Source organism: Drosophila ficusphila, unplaced genomic scaffold, assembly GCF_018152265.1.
Source record: "Drosophila ficusphila isolate 14025-0441.05 unplaced genomic scaffold, ASM1815226v1 contig_106, whole genome shotgun sequence".
In the NCBI taxonomy this organism is placed as follows: Eukaryota; Metazoa; Arthropoda; class Insecta; order Diptera; family Drosophilidae; genus Drosophila; species Drosophila ficusphila.
In genome coordinates this window covers 5,145,445-5,163,425 of record NW_025063993.1, presented here as the reverse complement: position 1 = coordinate 5,163,425, position 17,981 = coordinate 5,145,445, and the positions used below count along the sequence as shown (strand labels likewise).

The following is a 17,981-nucleotide window of genomic DNA, read 5'->3' as shown; positions in this document are numbered from 1 at the left end:
CTTCACTATACGCATTTTGCAATGCACCTGGTTTCAGAGATTCCCCACATCACGTACAAATATGACCACAAAATGACCACACGAAGAAGAATACTTTTAAAGGCGGGCAAGAATGTTATGTTATTTTTTATATTTTATCGAAATGTACTTAATGAAACATGTAAAAGATAGTTTCCGATTATATAACGTGCCATTCTTGATCAGCGGCAACAGATAATTCTTGTTATAGAACTGTATCACAAACAAAAAATAAATGTAATTATCTTCTTTTTCACAATAACTTAAAAGAAAAAAAAACCATTTTTGTTGTTTTGTTTTACAATTTAATGTCTGAACACATTTTTATATAAAACCACTTTAGCATAACCTACAGTTTTAAACTTAGAGCCATCGGAGAAATAAATTTTAAAGTTTAAGAAGCACTGACTTTAGTTGTGGAAACAAAACGTTATTTATAAAGGTTTTAAATATGTACTACAAAATTTGGAAAGAAACTATCATAAGCAAGTTCTATCTACCAAGTAAATTTGGCTCCGATAATGCCCTTATTTAAAATATAAAAAACCCAAAAATTCTTGGGTAGAGATTTCGCCAACATTAATTGTCCGATGATAACAATCTTAAGACTTCAAGTACTCACTTTGTCGTTGACCATTTCAAAACAATAAAACACACTTAAGTTTTATTGTTATTTATAAAACAGATAATATATATATTTTATAGTTTGTAGATTAAAATATACAAAATTTAGCTAAAAACCTTAAAACTCTTATGTTGTCATAACAGTAAATAATTATGCTAGCTTGCGACTTTTGCCTTGCTTCGATTTTCTTAATGCATCCTTATAAAAATTAATCTAATCCTTCACTTTAGCTTTCCTCTAACCATAAAATTCACCTACATACCATGTCATCGATCCAACGTTCGTTTTCTTACTACATATGAATTTAAGTATATATATGTTCTATATATTGTGGCTGGCTTTAGCTGATTTCTCTTCGCAGACAGTTGAAAATTTGTCTGACAAATGTACAAAGATCAACGAAAAATTGAAAAAAAAAAACAAGCGAAAAACTTAACTTAGGTTAGTTAGCCGTAAACTAGTCGTAGCTAATGTTAATACATTCAACATATTTATCTAAATCAGGGCCAATCCGTGCACTTAGAGAGTCCGACGTCCATATTCTCCGACATATTGAAATAATCGCACGTTCAATTTAAAAGCTATATAGTTTGTTTCGTTTTTTGAGTTACCAATAGAGTGTTATATTGTCTTAGCCTAGAATAGAAATCCTGCCCAAGGGCATCGATATTCGATTATATTTAATTTAGTTGGTCTTATCCAGCATTCGGGGGTTGTCCAATTTAACAAAAAATTGGTGTATATATATAAAATACGTTTACAATTAAGTGGAATCATGAGGTCCAGAAGTTGTTTATTTACAATTATCGTGCTGAGCATTCTCAAATGCTTTTGGGTTGGATTTCCAACTAGGGTTGTCGAAAATTTTAAAAATATCGTATCGATGATATTTTTTTTATCAAATAATGTGATAATAATATTTCTAAATATCACCGAAAAATATCGATATATTTGATATTTTTGATATTTTTTGTGTTAAATAAAAAAATTTCCTGCCCACAATAAAAAGACAATAAGTTTCGGTAATTGTTTACAAGTGCGGTCCGGACTTCGAAATCCGTTGGCGGAAAGTGAAAATTTTGCACCGTTTTTTTTGTTATTAACAATCCTTACTTCAGCATTCTTGAAAGTCTCCGTTATTGTCATAATACCTTCAAAGTTCGTGGACAGCTAAGAATGAAAACTAATTAATATATATACAACGTGTGTGTGCGCGTTTGGCGCCAAATTTCGGTGGTATGTGCGTAAGTTACATATGCACACATAGACAACGAAATCTGGCCATACGCACACATATCACATATGTACATTCCTTCTTTTGCGCGCATTTTGCGAAAATATTATTTTGCGCTTGAATTCGTTCACTTGAAGTCGCTTTGGAATACAAAGTAACCAAGACAAAAATATCAAAAAATATCAAAAAAATATATCGATTTTCCGATATTTAGGCAAACAAAAAATAACGATATAAATATATCATTTTAAAAAGAAAATATCGATATATTGATATTTTGATATATTATCAACAACCCTATTTCCAACTGTGTTTAGGCTATCAGAGTGAAGGCAAAGTCTTTTTGGGAGTTCCGAAATCAAACTACAAGATACTATCTCGATTTAAAGCTGAATTTTCGGGGGTGTGGCTCAGATTTGTATTCACCGATTTCGTTGTACTTGATTCGTGATTTTGCATATGTGGTTCGATTCGCTTCTTTGTGTGGGTGTGCTTACGTCCTATGTATCTAGCATCCTTATAACATTTTTATACTCATTTCCTATCAACTAATAACTGAATTACGCTAGGTAATGGTAGATTCGATGGCCTACGCTAATAAATAGACATACATATAAATCCATGATCTGCGGGGAAACCTCATAAACTGAGACCTCGTGAAGTGGTGTCGAATTTCATACTGTGTCTGTGTCTTAGAACTACAAAATACACCAATTCGACTTTATCTAAAATATTTGATCGACTTTGAATGCCGGTAATCCATCCTATATAGACTTTGAATACACTTTAACTTATGCAACTTTATGTACTTTTCATGGGAGGTATATCTAGATTCCAAATTTGTAGCGGGTTCCATATATTTGTATCATATCCTTTGCTTACTTTCTACTTTTGCTCTCTTCTGCTTTCTTCTGTTTGTTTGCATTTCTTTTTCAAGGTAAATAAAACGCATGCACGAATTGAAATAATAATTTTATTTAAAAAATAAAAAATAATCATAAAAAATTGTTTACAATGAACAGAGTTGAACTCAAGACTCACTTTGTTTATTTGCATCATCAATCACCAATCATCATAAACAAAATGATATATTGTAGACTTCATCTTCACGTACACATAATAATAATGATAATAGATAAAGGTACTTAGAGAACGCAACTATTAAAGAAATAGATTAAAGAACTAGGAGTTGGTTTTATTCTCTTTTCCTATTCAAGGCTCAAAGTTTCCTTCTAAGAGATTGCACGTTTTGGGCAGTGTTTGGAAATTGTTGTAAAAGTTGTCGGTATATTGCATTGAGGATTGCAGGTTGCAGGTTGCTGTTGCAGTTGCAGTTGCAGTTGCAGTTAAGGTTGTTGAAACTATGGTCAGTATCTCGGTTCTGTTCGATTTCTGGCAGTGTGACGTTAACAAGAATACGTTTGATTACTTTACGCTTTAAAGATAAACTTCAGATCGAGAGGATTGAGTTTGGCTGGTTTGCTGTTCTAAGACTGCTCAAACGATGGCTCAAGGAGTGCTTGTCTTCGAATTTATCATGATCATCTTTTTGCTGTTGATGTTGTAAATATACAAAACTTATCAAATAATAATTACAAGAAAGTTTAGACCACCAGTTATCTGGGTTCGCAGCTCCAGTTAGGAAGTGTGTGTGTGTTTTGTGTTTTTGTTTGGGGGGCGAAGTTAAGGGGTTTAGCTGGAGAAACACTTAAATAAATAACCTAGGCGTAATCGTAAAAGTAGCTAAAACTATGAAATAATAAATTTCCATCTCTCTTCGTTTATAAAATAAGCAACAAAAACAATTAGCCCAAGCACGCAGACACCGCGCAGATCGTTCCGATCCGCATATATACGCATCTATATAAAGGTAAGGCTCACATCCTTTCTTGCACTGTGCTTGTCCTTGGGCAGCGGGGGGGTTTTGGGGGGCAGTTGAAAGGGTATTAGGCTAGGCATATACATACTCATATACATTTAGATTTAGATTTAGCTTTAGATTTAGATTTAGATCGATAGAGATAGAGTTAGGGTTAGAGTTGGAGAATTTCTTGCAGCTATAAGGGCTCGTACTCATTTACATATTACACACGTTTATCGAATATCAATATGAATCAATTCGGTCTGGTAGCAATAGCAATAATAATATTCATAATAGTAATAATAATAATAATAACCAATAATAACAATATTCATTACAGTTACAGTTACAGTTTACAGGTAGAACTACAGTTACAAGTACAACACTAACGCCAATGAATAGATCATCAATTACCGCCGATTTAGCCGATTTAGCTGGGTGTATGTATAGGGTACAGGACACAGGGTGTGAATATATATGCATGTATATATAAGTATATGTTTACGCGTATTGGGACTATCAGCTATGTGTAACTTATGCTTATCGCTGGCTAACCAAAAACTCAACGCATATACAAAGAAATCCCCACCTCGCGTGGCCTTTTGTTTCAGCCACTATTGCCGCTAGCCGGTTGATTTGTTTTCTTTTCACAATTGCCCCAACCCAGAGAACCTATTGCCATTCCATTCCAGTTGGATCGCACATCGCATCGAATCCTATTTACAGGCGAACCCCCTTGATCCTCAGACGCCGTTGCAGTCGATCTCGACGATGTCCTTGGGCACGTCGACGAACTGGTAGACCAGCCGCTGGCCGTCCACCTTGGCCAGGATGCCGCGCTGGTAGTAGTAGCGCAGCGCCCGGCCCATCGTCTCGTAGTTCATGTCCGGCTTGTTCTTGTGCATGCCCCACAGGCGGGACACGGCCTTCGAGTCGACCAGCTTGAAGACGCCCTTCTCCCGGTTCGTCCACTTGATGAAGCGCGGACAGTACTCGCGGTCCTGCAGCAGCTTCAGCAGGAACTCCCACAGGTAGGTGGTGGAGCCCTCCCGGCTGCGCCGCTTCACGCCCATCTCGAGCTTCGGCTTGCGCGGCTTCTTCGCCTTCCGCTGCTGGAAGCCGCCCAGCTCCAGCATGTAGGAGAGATCGTAGCTGACGCTGGACGTCGCCGGCTGGATCACGCTCTGCGATCCCCCGCCGCCCCCCGCCGCCGCTGCTGCCGCCGCCGCTGTCGCCGCTGCCGCCGCACTGGCGCTCAGCATGGCCGCCGCTGCCACGCTGCTGCTGCTGCTTACCACGGAGGCGGCTGCTGCGGCCGCGGCGGCGATTGTGGAATGCGTGTGCTGGCCGGCACCCGACTGCGGATGTCCGTGCGGATGCGAGTGCGGATGTGAGTGCGGATGCGGACCGTTCAGCTGCGAGTGCGGGTGTTGTTGTTGCTGCTGTTGTTGCTGCTGCTGCTGTTGCTGCTGTTGGTGCGACAGTTGCTGGTGCAACGCCTGTTGCTGCTGGTGCGACAGTTGCTGGTGGGTCAGCTGCTGCTGCTGCTGCTGTTGCTGCTGCTGCGCTTGCTGCGACTGCTGTTGCTGCTGCTGCTGGTGCAGGGAATGATAGCCGTTGATGGGGTTGCCGCGCTGCGACGCCGCCGCCGCCGCTGACGGCGCACTGAAGTAGGACGTGGCCAGGTAGCCTCCCGGCGTCTGCGGGTTGCCCGGCACTCCCGGCTGCCCGCCCGCGCTGCCGGCGCCACTGCTTCCGTAATAGTTGTCGGGCACTGCAAGGGGAAAAGCGGGAAATCGGATTAGCACGTGGTGAAATTAATTATATTTAATAATTCCTCAATTAAAGAACCTATAGTAATATAAAAAAAATTTCTTTAGGTTGAGAAACTAAGTGTCCGCTTAGCCACTATTCTGTTAGCAATTATTCCAACTGCAAAGGCTTTGTGGTCCTTAAAATTGAAGTACCTATTAAATTTAATAGTATACCAATAATTTATTAGTTATCTTCAAAACAACTAAAGTTTCATTTAAAAAAAAAAAAATTAATAATTAAAATTAACATTAATCCTATTTATTGACTAATTTATAGCATACTTTTAGACTCTTTTAGAAAGTGCAAATTTCTTTTACATTGTATGCTTATATATGATAATGCAAAATTGTACACTTAATTTGCCATGATCCTAATGACAGAATTTTCATTATAAGAAAATCTCATCATATTAGTGTTATCATAATACAATATTATTAACAGTTAAGAGGCATTCTTATATGATCAGGCTAAAAATGTTCATTTGAAAAACAATATTTGTGGTAAAGCTACATATAATATGTGTGAACGGCAGAAACCCGCATGTGTAACACCCGAAAACCTGCAATCTCAGCTTGAACAGAGAGATTTATAGCCCCTCCGCTTGACATTTGAAATTTAGTGTTTCGAAATTTAAGAATATGCCCAAAAATATCTGTCTGCGGGCAACCCGATTCATCCCATGGTGTCCAGATCGCAGATCGCTCGCGACTATTTCACACCGTTTCTGTTTCTGTGTGGTTGCACAGGTATAATTTTGTACGCTATTTAGTAAGTTTATTTTTTTTACATCCGGCGTTGCCGTTGCCCAATTTCGCGGCTCAGCCTGTTGGCAGTCGGCAGTCGGTAGTCGGTGGATGGACCATTTCGAGGGGGGGGCGAGGGTGTTGGAGGTGCAAAATGGGGGGAAGACTGAATAAAAACAAAAGTGAGCAGAGCAGCACTCTCTCACGAACACGAAGACACTCTGCACAGAGAGCAACGCACGCTGTGTTGTTCGTGTGGTGCTCGTGAGTTTCGTTCGTTGCATTTGCGTTGGTGTTGGCACTCTCTCTTTCCCTCTCTCTCTCTCTCATTCTGGGAGAAAGATAGAGAGCTGGAGCTCTCATGAGCTCCATTATTGCCACATTGGCGCTGCTGCTTTTGTTGCTGTTGTTTTTGCTGCTGTTCGTGTTGCTTTTGCTGTCGTTGTCGTTGTGACCTTCACAATTTGCGCAAAGGCAATGTGTCGATGACCACAGATTTTTATACAGCAACGCGCACACACACACACGCACAGCTGACGGAGAGCATAAAAGCAGCGAGTGCAACACAATCTCAATTGCAATTGATTGCGGCGTATGTGTGTTCGTGTGCGCCTTGTTTGCCTGACATTTTTGAAAAAAGAGTAAGTTGGATTAGGAGTGCATTATGTATGCAACAGATTATACCAACTTCAGATTGATTGCAAAATGCAAATGCCTCATTAGGTCATATGATTAATTGGCCGAGATAAAACCGTTCTAAGCTGAGATCAAATCCCGAAAATAGTCGTGTGGTTTACCTAAGCTTACAATCTGTGCTAAAAAGGGAGTTTATTGCTTAGAATAGTCATTCTTTAACTTAAAGTAAATACTTTACTTTTCGGTGGGAAATCGAAAAATGATTTAAATACAATTTCGATGATTAACAATTAACACTAAAGTATTTTAAATTTGTAACTCAAAATGCTTTGCTTAAAAAAGGGAATATTATACTCATACATTTATAAGGGGATGTCTAAACAGTCTTGTTAAAAGAAAAGGATTTAAGGCATAGACTTTTATTTGCTAACTATATTTGTACTTGTTTTAAGCTCCTAATGAATCGATTAAGTTTAGGAGCTCGTTAAAGAAAAGTTCGCCTGCTCATACAGTTGGAATTAACCGCTTTTATTTGAGACACATGGAAGTACTTGTATACTCACCCCCGACACTGCGATTCCATATGTTCCGCAGCGAATTCGCCGCATTGTTCTGGTATAAATTCGGATGCAGAAAGGTGCCCGTGTGCAGGTGTGCCGCTGCCGCCGCCGCCGCTGCTGCCGCCGCCGCTGCCGACGCCGAGGTGGCCGCCGGCATGCCCAGCCGCGCCTTCAGCTCGTCGGCGCAGGGCTGGCCGCCGGAACTGGAGCTGTCCACGTCGGAGACGCCGCTGTCCGCGGGACTGGGCGGAAATGAACCTGCGAACGGGACATGGCGAAGAGGAGCGAGGACGAGCCGAGAAAAAAGGGCAATTAGCAATCGATATGGCTCGAATCGAGTCGAGGGCGTGTGCAGTGGTTCTCCTTGCCGGTGGACACGCTCGCCTCACTCACTACTGCCTGCACTCGAAGAAAAACTTGATCTCTTTTCAATTGGCATTGTGATAACAAGTTTCGTTGCCAAAAGTGTAATTGCATGGAAGCTTTAGTAATTTACTTTAAGTATGCATTTCTTAAATTCAAAAAATGTTTCAAAATTAGAATTATTAAATTGCATTCCCTTTAAATTAGTATTATTATATTTAATTCATTTTACTTTATAATAAAATCATTATTAAATATTTTTAAAACTTATTAATAAAATATGTTAAAAAAGGAAATGAATTGTAATTTTTGTTGCTATTTCTTTTGCATAGAATATTTTAAACAAGAACATTAAATAAAATTCTTTAACAGTCACTTTTTGCCTTTCGAGATCATTGAAAAGAACATGAAAGAAATCGATATTATATGCTTAGAGTATATTCACCTGTTGTGGCCGTAGTGTAGTTTCTGTGGTGCGGATTGTGGATTGCACCGCCGCTGAGCAGATTGTGGAGCAGCGGGCGGTGCGGAATGGCCAGCGGTTGTTGCTGCTGGTGGGCACTGTTGCCGTTGCTGCTGCCACCGTTGCCTGTTGCACCGTGCAAGCTGTGCTGCTGCTGTTGTTGTTGTTGCTGTTGCAGCTGGAGCGGCGTGAGCAGCGCGTTCTGCTCCGTCTTGATGTGGAGCAGCGCGGTGGCGCCGGCAAATGTTGCCGCATTGTGCGCCTGCTGTTGCTGGTGCTGCTGCAGGTGTTGCTGTTGCTGGTGTTGCTGCTGCGGTGCCGGACTCGTTGATTGTTTGACAATAGGAATTTCGGTGTCTGAAATGGTCAAGAAAACAGGAGACATTGTTAAAAAAAAATGTGATTAAGAATGTGTCAGAATACATTTTATTTGTTTATTTAATTTAAACTCAGTTTAAATATTTTATAAATCAATTGAGCTACTGTAACAATGCACTCCATTTTATAATGACTGTTTTTATAGGCGACTAATTATACGTTTTTCAATAGTTACAAATATAATATATAATAATAAATAATACATATACGTTTTATAAATTCATATTTGGATTTTGCAACACTATAAAAATAAACATCCATCAGCAACTTCAATTAAAATTATGATTAAATGTTGCCAATGAACCTAAATAAGCATGCCCATCAAAAAAATTGCAAAGGTAATAGCAAGATAATTGAACATCCTTCAGCAACATCAGTTTGAATTAAGTCTGGTGAATGCTTCAATCACCAGAAAAATGTACGCTTTCATATCCCCAGCCGCCAGTTTCTGTTCCAATTAAACGGATACTTAGCCCCCTCACGAAATATTTGCAGGGCCCCCTTTTTGGTATTTTTTATTTTTTGTTTTTGCATATCAACCACTTGGCTACGCCCCTGTCCTCTTCACAGCTGTCAAAATGCCTATCCAACGGGCTAATAATACAAAAATTCGCATCATAATTTCATAGAAATGTCATGTTGAGCGAAATATGCAAAAAGGAAAAACGAATAAAACGAAACGAAACGAAACAATTGAAATGCCCCAATTTGGTGAGCCATGAACTCGCAACCGTTAAAAACAACGCCAGAGGAAAGGCAAAAAATAAAAAATTAGCTTCTCACTTTCCTTTGCTCGTTGTTGCTGTCGTTTGCCGTTATTGTTGTTGTTGCTGCTGCTGCAGCTGAAAAGTAAAAGTGCATTTTCACTTATTTCATGCAGCAGCCGCAGCGGCATGAAAATAAGCAGAGGAAAAAAATTGCATTGAATGTCAAGCGGTACGCACACACACACACTCACACAAACACGAACACAAACCCAAAGCAAAAGCAACTGCAGTGTGCAGGAAAACGTCAAAGCCAGCGGAGCAATGAAGCTTGCAAGCACACTCACTCTCACAGACACACACACGCACACCCTCACACAGCACTCGCACACACACACACACTCACAGACGAGTGGCAGCAAGAGAGGAAGAGAAATCAGGTCAAGGCTTGTCGGCAGCGGCGACGAGTTTACAATTTATGCTTTGCTGGCTGCATTATTGCATGTTGCCGCTGTGTGCGAGTGCTTTTTACAGCTTTTTAAATACACGGCGGCCCAGCCGACATCGCACACTGGGCGAAAAGGCCTATAAAGCGTTATAAACTGAACAACAATCGATTAGAAAACAAAGATATTCCCATTCAAGTTCTGCTACATGCAGAAATATCAACGTTCGCAATTCCTTTGCTCTGAATAAAAGTCCTATTTTGCATTGCCATATTTTTCAAGCTTATTGTGTTACCTATATATATGCTTGTAAATATTTATACAGTTGTAATATAAAAAACACCATATACATATGTACATAGCAACAAGCAAATATTTTAACGTTTCCTGTAAAAACACATTTCCAGCTGATTTCCAATTATTTATTTATTTATTTTTATATTATTAAAAGTTATTTTAATAATCGACTTTAGCCCACTGTGCAACGAAGTCGTCTCGTTTTGATTGCCGCCCGCCGCTCCACTCGTCGTGGGTGAATGAGAAGCATGTAAAAATATATATACCCATATTTTTTCTTGATATGTAAAAAATTCAAAAGCCGCAGCAGCACAAAAGCGTATTTACCCACAAAAATAAAAAGCCAAAGTCGTGACGGAAATCGCGCGGCAACAAAACAGCTGTGCGGTTGCATTGGTTAACCACCGGCCCGTCCACCCACCACCCCCCTTGCCCACCCACAATTAGCCTGCCGCTACTGCTGCAACGGCCACAACTTTTTAACGGAAATTATAAATATTATTTTTCGCCAAGTTTTCGTTGCGAGAATTTCCCTCTATTTACTTGGCGCTTTAATCGCTTGTCGAAGTGGAAATGTCGGAAATGCCCGTCACTTGCCCGTCGATTTTTTGCGCTTGTCTGCGTTTTTCTTTTAGATGTTCCGTGGGGAAGTGTTCACGTGTTGTTTTTTACTGCGGCATACGCGTCGTATGCGTAATTTGTTGCAGGTGGCCTCCGACAAGTTGGTTGGAGTAAAGTTATAATAGGTTTATAATATAAGATTAAATGTATTGTAATTCTTATCAATCTTGTCTTAATTGGCTTGCGAAAATTGTTTAAACAATCGATTTTGGCGAAAGCATTCATACTATATTTGTTTTGTTTTTAAAAACTATCAAATATTACCGGTTTTAAATATTTATAGCAAGTGCTCAGATCGCAACTTTTTATTAAGACCAGAAATTTCCAGGGATTTCGAAATATGGTATTTATACGCGGTGAAATAGTTTATGTCTGTACGTGAGCGGTTACTTCCTGCAAGGCATACTAGTCGTATGAGTAATATATGGCCAGCTAAATTACGCATACGCCCAGTGAGCAACGGAAGGAAGGCGAAGAATTAAGATTTCCTGATAGAAGAGCAGCGTTCCTACGTCCAGAGCTTTCACTGTACCAATTTCGTGGCGCCCCCACGGTAAAAGAAAACAGAAAGAAACAGAAACCGACAATTGGACCGCCAGAGGTTCAGCTTTAATGGTGCATAAACAAACACAAACACGGCAGAAAGAAAGACAAATAGCCAGTGGTAATAGAGTCTACAAAACATTGCAATGCTGCGCCAAATGTGCGCTGACCTCTAAAAATGCGGTCTAATAAAACCAGCAGAAACTAACCAACCGACAAAACACTCATATATACGAAAAAAAAATTAAATATATTACGAGAAAACAAAGCAAAATTGGCAAACAACAAAAAATAATAAAAAAGCAACACAATCACACACACACACACACAAACACACACACATGGACATGTCAAAGAAATTAACGGTAAAGTCATGTGCATGTGAGCTGGTGGGTTTTGCTATTTTTCTTTCGTTGAATTCGAATTTGGACTTGAACTGGCTCGTTGATATGTGCGCGGCATTTTGGGACAGTTACATCACAATTCCGGCGGATAGCGCAGCATTTGCCGCAATAGTAGGTCAATGTAGGTACGAGCCATCGTTGCTTGTTACCTCCATGATTAGTTTGCCTTATAGAGACGATATGCTTTTTGTTTTATTTGGACTCTGGTTTGTTTTTTTCTTTTTTTGCGGTGGATAAGGCGTCATCCGAGGTGCTTGAATTTTGTTTACAATTTTCGTAGCATTTCCGAAAGCCGTAGAAGCTGCCCGTCTGTCTGCCCAACAACAATTGCACACGAGCGCGGCAGCAGCAGCAGCAGCAATTGGTAATTGTTTATGGCATTTTGGTTATTGGCCTATTTTTGATGGGCCCAACAACGAGGTTTGTGACTTGTGGGCGGCTTTGGTAAGAAACGGAAAGTGACTTTTTGTGTGGGTTTTACCTATTGAGCTCAACTTTTATCGCACATAGCGTATTTTCATCTGACATTAATCGGTGGAAAGTAGGCAAATGAAATTGTATATTTCGAAGTTTATGGGTGAGATTATTGGTTTGGTTTGGCAGATCAAGTTACAGCGAAATATACGTTCAACTATTATATTGCCATTTTGCAGTAAAAAAATTATATTTAGTGAAAACAATATTCATTTATTTATAGCTATTTGCCTTTTCTCTTAACAGAAAAATATATATGTAAAAACAAAGAATTTCGAAACGTATGTTTTACTGTGAATTTTTGTTTATCAAATAATATCTTAAAATATGAAAACATCACAAACAAATTTTAAATGAATGAGCATTTTGTAGACATTTAGTGGGTGACTCCCTGCAAATGATCCATCATAAAATTGCCTTGCCCTACTTGTTTACCAGCAAATAAAACATATTCAAATTCTATTCAACGAAAAAACTATTACAAAAAACCGCGATGGATGCCGCATGAATTCCCCGAATGGCCGAAACCGACAAAAACAATAACAACTAGAAATTGTTTAGTATCGGGAATTTCACTTGTGCGGCGCAATAAAGCGCCAAACCGGAATCAAATTGTGCCTCAACTGGGATACATATTTATTTATTTATTACCATTAGTAATAATAATAATAATACAATTTATGGCGATGCCAAAAAAAAAACAACAACGTTATGGGTGTGGTGGAAGAAAGCAAAATTTGAGTTAATTCGAATGCAGCCGCGACAGACGAAAGTAAAATGCACAAAGAGCTGAAAACAAAATCAACAGGAACGGGCGACAACAACGCAAAAGTTCTATATTTAAATATTATAATTTATGTGTTTGTTTGGCAATTGTAGTATTTGTTGTTGGTGTGAATGCCTCTTCCCCAATTTTGTATTTTTATTTTTCGGGTTCCGTCTGCCTCGTTTTGAACGATCCCCAATATTCCCACTCCCGTTCCCGTTCCCATTCCCATTCCCGTTCCCGTTCCCACTCCCTTCCCTTTTCCATTTCCATTCCCTTCGCGTTCCGTTTCCCGATCCCCAGGCCCATTCCCCTTTTTCTCTTTCTCTTTCTCCCGCTCTCCGGTGCTCTTTTAATTCCTGTTCTGCCGACTTATTTTGGCTTTTATGCCGCTGCCGACGTCGCTGCTTTCACGGATGTCCATGTGTTTGTGGCCAGAATAAAAGCCAGTTGTTGTTCTCTCGCTTTTTCGCGTGTGTATCTGTGTGTTCGCTTTTTGGAAATTCAGTCTCAAGTTCAAGGTCTCGCGGATAACGCACACCAGCGAAAGACACGCTGTTCGCACAGATACCAGATTCTCATTGTTTACACACACACACTCGCTCACATTGAGACATATGCATATCAGGCAATTTCTCATTGTCGTACAAAATGTATGTTTGTTTAAGCTTCATATGCATTTAGTATAAATCCACACACAAACGCACACCCGTATTTATATAGACAACAGAAATTCTTCTTCAATATTTCCGCATTAAGAAATGATACGAGAATTCGCTTCCATCTCTTCTTATTTTTGTTTCGTTTGTTTTTTGCATTTTTTATGACCGCTATTTCTCTATACTCGAAAATCTTCATATCGCACAAAAGGAAATATAATGTAATTTTATATACTTTCTGTTGTTTCGTATTTTTTTGGGCTGATATTTTTTTTAATTTGTCATTAAGTACTTTTATTTGTTTTATGGTGTGGTATAATATGCATATAGATTGACGCATTTGCCTCCAGGGAAGATGATTTTATATTCCTTTCGAATTTGTTGCGATTGCTTAAGTGGGATTTTGTAATGCATTTTTTTCATGCGCTGGCGAATGTTTTTTAAATATATTATTTATTATATTTATTGTTTGTCATGTGCTGAAGAGATAAATTTCCTCTTTGTTTGCTATAAATAAGTTTTTTATTGTTTCGGTAGGCACATTCGATAAATGTCTGTTTATTGCCTTTTATCTAATATTGCATAACTGAGTAAAAAGCATCTGGACCTATATTTAATTTTCACAACAGCATTCTAATTTATAAAAAATGAATAGGCTTCATTCGAATTGTGGATTTAAAAGTCTTTTTGCATTCAAATGCTGTGTCACTCATGGTAGCTTCTGTTTAAATTAACACTTTCTATTCACACAGCAAAAAATCCATTTTTTAGTCACGCGTCAGGCTTTTATGTGGTTACAAGTGCTAATTGTATGTGAATATAATTATTCTGCTCGCGAATTGTGAAGTTATTAATTGTTTAACCAGCTAATCATGAGCATGTATAAGTTCTAAATGAACTTGTTAATTTTACAGCTGAGAAGGAAAACTATGTTTTTAGATTGTTTAAAGGAAATAAAATAGAATTTCATTCATCAAATTAATTTTCTCTTAATTTTTTAATAGATACATAAGATTACAAATCTAATATTATATGCTAAAAAAAACTTTCCCAAAAACCAAAAAGATTTATTGAAACTTTTTCCCTTTTCGAAAACGAAAGTTTGTTTTCCCCTTTAAAAAATAAAGTTTCTATATTGTAAATGCTTTTAGTATGATCTATCATCAATAAACAATATGAGTTTGGGTATTTCACTGCACTTAAAGCGGGTTTTTCAAGAATTTGGCGGCGCAGCTCCGAAAACGGAAGTTTCGGTAAGCGCTGCAAGTTCTAGGTAGCCGCGTTACGTATACGACTCGGTGTCGCGAATTGGACAGCTAGCAGCAACAAGTCTTGGGCCTTGACCCGACCCATTGCACTCGGCTGGCAGTCCGCTGACCATATGGCCACATCGGCTGCACCGCGAGCGGGAATCATTTGCTCGATTCGGTTCGATTTCTTGAGTTTGCTAATCCGATTTTGTAATTGAGTTACGTTGTGCTCGGCGGCGGCCAATGACATAATCCCTGCGACTAGGAATCGGGGGAGCCTGCGCCTCCCCTTGGCTCGCCGATAAGGAGATAAGCTCCGAGCGAGCAGAACCTCCATTGGCCAATTATGAGGAGAGCAGAGGCGATTACAAAATCTGAACCGCGGAAAGATACGTATACGTATGGGCCTGCTAAATGGGGCAGCGGCTTACATAATTCTAATGCGAAAAAATCGCCGCCGCCGCCGCCGCCGTATTTGGGTTAAAAAAAGCCAGCGAAAACGAAAAAAAATGGAAAATCATTTGCTAATTTCTTGCCACGAAACGAGAAATTTAAGTTTTTCCGCGCACGCTCTGTGTGTGCGATATAGTACGAGTGTGTGTATGTTGGTTTGTGTGTGCGCGCAGTTGTTGCCAATCTATTCCCAACCTACCTCAAAATGTTTTGCGTTAGGCCTGAAAAAAAGCAACAGAGCGTTGAGTTGGGTGGCGGGCGGTGGGCGGTTGGCGACGGGGGGCGCTCTTTTTCACTATTTCCCACAGCGCACTCACACACAAACACACACACACACAGATAGACTGAGCAAACACAGACGCTCCAAGCTGGTTTGTCATGTAAGGAAACGCTGCGGGAAAAAGGGGCGGCAGAGGCGGCGGCAGAGGCAGCGGCAGCGGAAAAGAGAGCCAACCGCTCTCCGCCGCATGTCGCAATTGAAAGTTGCCTCCACTGCCCCAATGTGTGGGTGGTTCAATACTGTGGTCGCTCTTGTTGTTGTTGTTGTTTTTCATTCTTCATGTTGTTGTTGTTGTTGGTGGCGTCGAAAGGTTGAAGGTAAGACCAGAAACCAAAACAAAGCCCCACAAAATGAAGTCATGAGGAACGCAAGCACACAAGCAGCCAGCACAGAAAAAAGGTTAAAAAACACATATAAATAAAAGATGAAAATGCTCATCGTGTCGCAAGCGGAAAATATATATCATCTAGGAATTTGTGTGCGAAAAATAAATAATAAAGTCCGAAATGGAGTCTAGAGGAAAGGAAGCCCAAGAGATTTACCGACTGACGGGAATATTTCGACAGAAGTTGCAAGTTTTTGGAGCGAGGCGATCAAAGGGGGGGTTCCAGTGGGGGATTTTGCGTATTCCCAATCATTTTAGCCATGCGATTTATGAGGGAAGCCAGCCAAATCGATTGGCATAAATTAAAATGTTTATTAAAAGTGCACCCAGAAAATGCTAAGCAAAAGCTAGAAATATCAGTTCAACGAATTGCATTTTAAGTAAGTAATTTTAGGGAATTTTTATAGATTCGAAAAAATCAATATGCATACAAATACTTTTAGTCATATTTATTCTAGGAATTGCTTAGCAGAAGCTAGTAACATTACTTCAACGAATCACATTTTAAGTGGGTAATTGTAAAGAATTTTAATATTTACATTAAAAGTCATTAAAAATGTTAATAAGGTTAATATAAATATTAATAACAAATTATCAAATAAATTGTGATTTTTCTACACCTGAACTATATATAATTCTGTTCGAATGCTTCATAGAATTATATTACATATTCATTCAAGTACTAACTAATTGCACATTGAAACTAATGTTATTATTTCGATCCGCTAATTTACCCATAACACCATAGGATGATCATTTAATTTTATTGGCAGTAAAAACGAACAACTTCAAGCTCTTCCATTTGATTACCAATAAGATCTCCACTTTCAGTTCTGCCGTCCTTAAAAATGGGCATTAGTTTTGGCTTGCAGGCTGCTTCCCCATTTCACACACTGCATAAATCTGTTGGCGGCGACCACTTTTGGCCAGATGTGAGCAAGAGGAGCATTTCCGCCGCATTTCAGCCACTTGGCCAAGAACTGCAATCGGCAGGCAGCGTTTTAGTGGCGGTTTTAGTGTGTATCCAAAGCCGAGGGCTCCAGCCAAAGTTAAAGCTAAAGCTAAAGCCAGAGCCCAGGCCAAAATCAAAATCAAAATGAAAATCAAAGCGAAAAGCCAAACTAAAGTGGGGTAAACTTCGGCAAAAGTGAAGGCAGTGGCAGCAGCAGCAGCCCGGGAGCCGTTTTGCTGACGACGACGCCCCGTGTAAAAGTCAAATAGAGGAAACAAGTTGTTGGCTAGGGTTACCAGATATACATATGTATTAAAATATATATGCCTTGGCTATATATATGTATGTATGTATGTATGTGGTGGGCATGTAGCAAGTGCAAGACACACCGACACAGATACCGCGATACAGATACAGATACATTTACAGAAGACCAAGTCGGAGTCTCCAGCTCATTTAGCAGTTGCCAGTCGCGAGCTGGCGAGTTGCTGTGGCAGTTTTAGAGCAAGTGACTGGGAAACTATTCCACACCAACACAGCGACACCGAAAGCGAAAAGCGAAAAGCAGACCCGCAGACTCACAGATACGCGTTACAAACTAGCGAATGCAGCGGCGAGCGGAGAGACAGCTACAGATACGGATACATTTACAGATACGGATACGGGATACCAATACACTGAAAGAGAAACCCAAAGCCAAACCGAAACAGAAACCCAGCCAGCTGAGCGCAATAGTTTATAGACACACGGGGCCGCTCTCTTTTTGGTGCCTTTCGTGCTCTCCGTGTGGCGTTTGCCGCCTCGAGTAATCAATAAAATTGTTGAGGTGGGTTAGGAAACTGTTACGAAGCCTTTGACGTAGACTCGCTGCTTCTACCGCCGCCGCTTCTACCGCTTCTGCCGCTTTTAATGCTTCTACCGCTTCTGACCGCAGCAGCAGCAGCAGCGACGCAGCAGCGCCGCCGGCGGAAATTGCGCTATTTTAAATAATGTTTATTTCGCCTCTGGCTGCCCGACTCTTTTTTCTGTGCATTGTTTTCGTTATAAACAT

The 17,981-nt window shown here is 39.8% G+C and overlaps 1 protein-coding gene across 2 annotated transcripts in view; it reads right to left on the bottom strand.

The window, feature by feature from the left end:
* Positions 1-2,836: 2,836 nt before the first annotated feature.
* LOC108099892 (ecdysone-induced protein 74EF) overlaps positions 2,837-17,981 on the bottom strand; it is a 42,710-nt gene continuing 27,565 nt past the window's right edge. For both annotated transcript variants that reach the window (XM_017203549.2, XM_043209540.1), the window contains 3 exons: positions 8,301-8,675; positions 7,496-7,750; positions 2,837-5,512 (listed from right to left, as the gene is read on the bottom strand). In XM_017203549.2, coding sequence (XP_017059038.1) covers positions 4,482-5,512; positions 7,496-7,750; positions 8,301-8,675 — 1,661 coding nt within the window. In that variant the 3' untranslated portion in view covers positions 2,837-4,481. The remainder of the gene's footprint in view (positions 5,513-7,495; positions 7,751-8,300; positions 8,676-17,981) is intronic.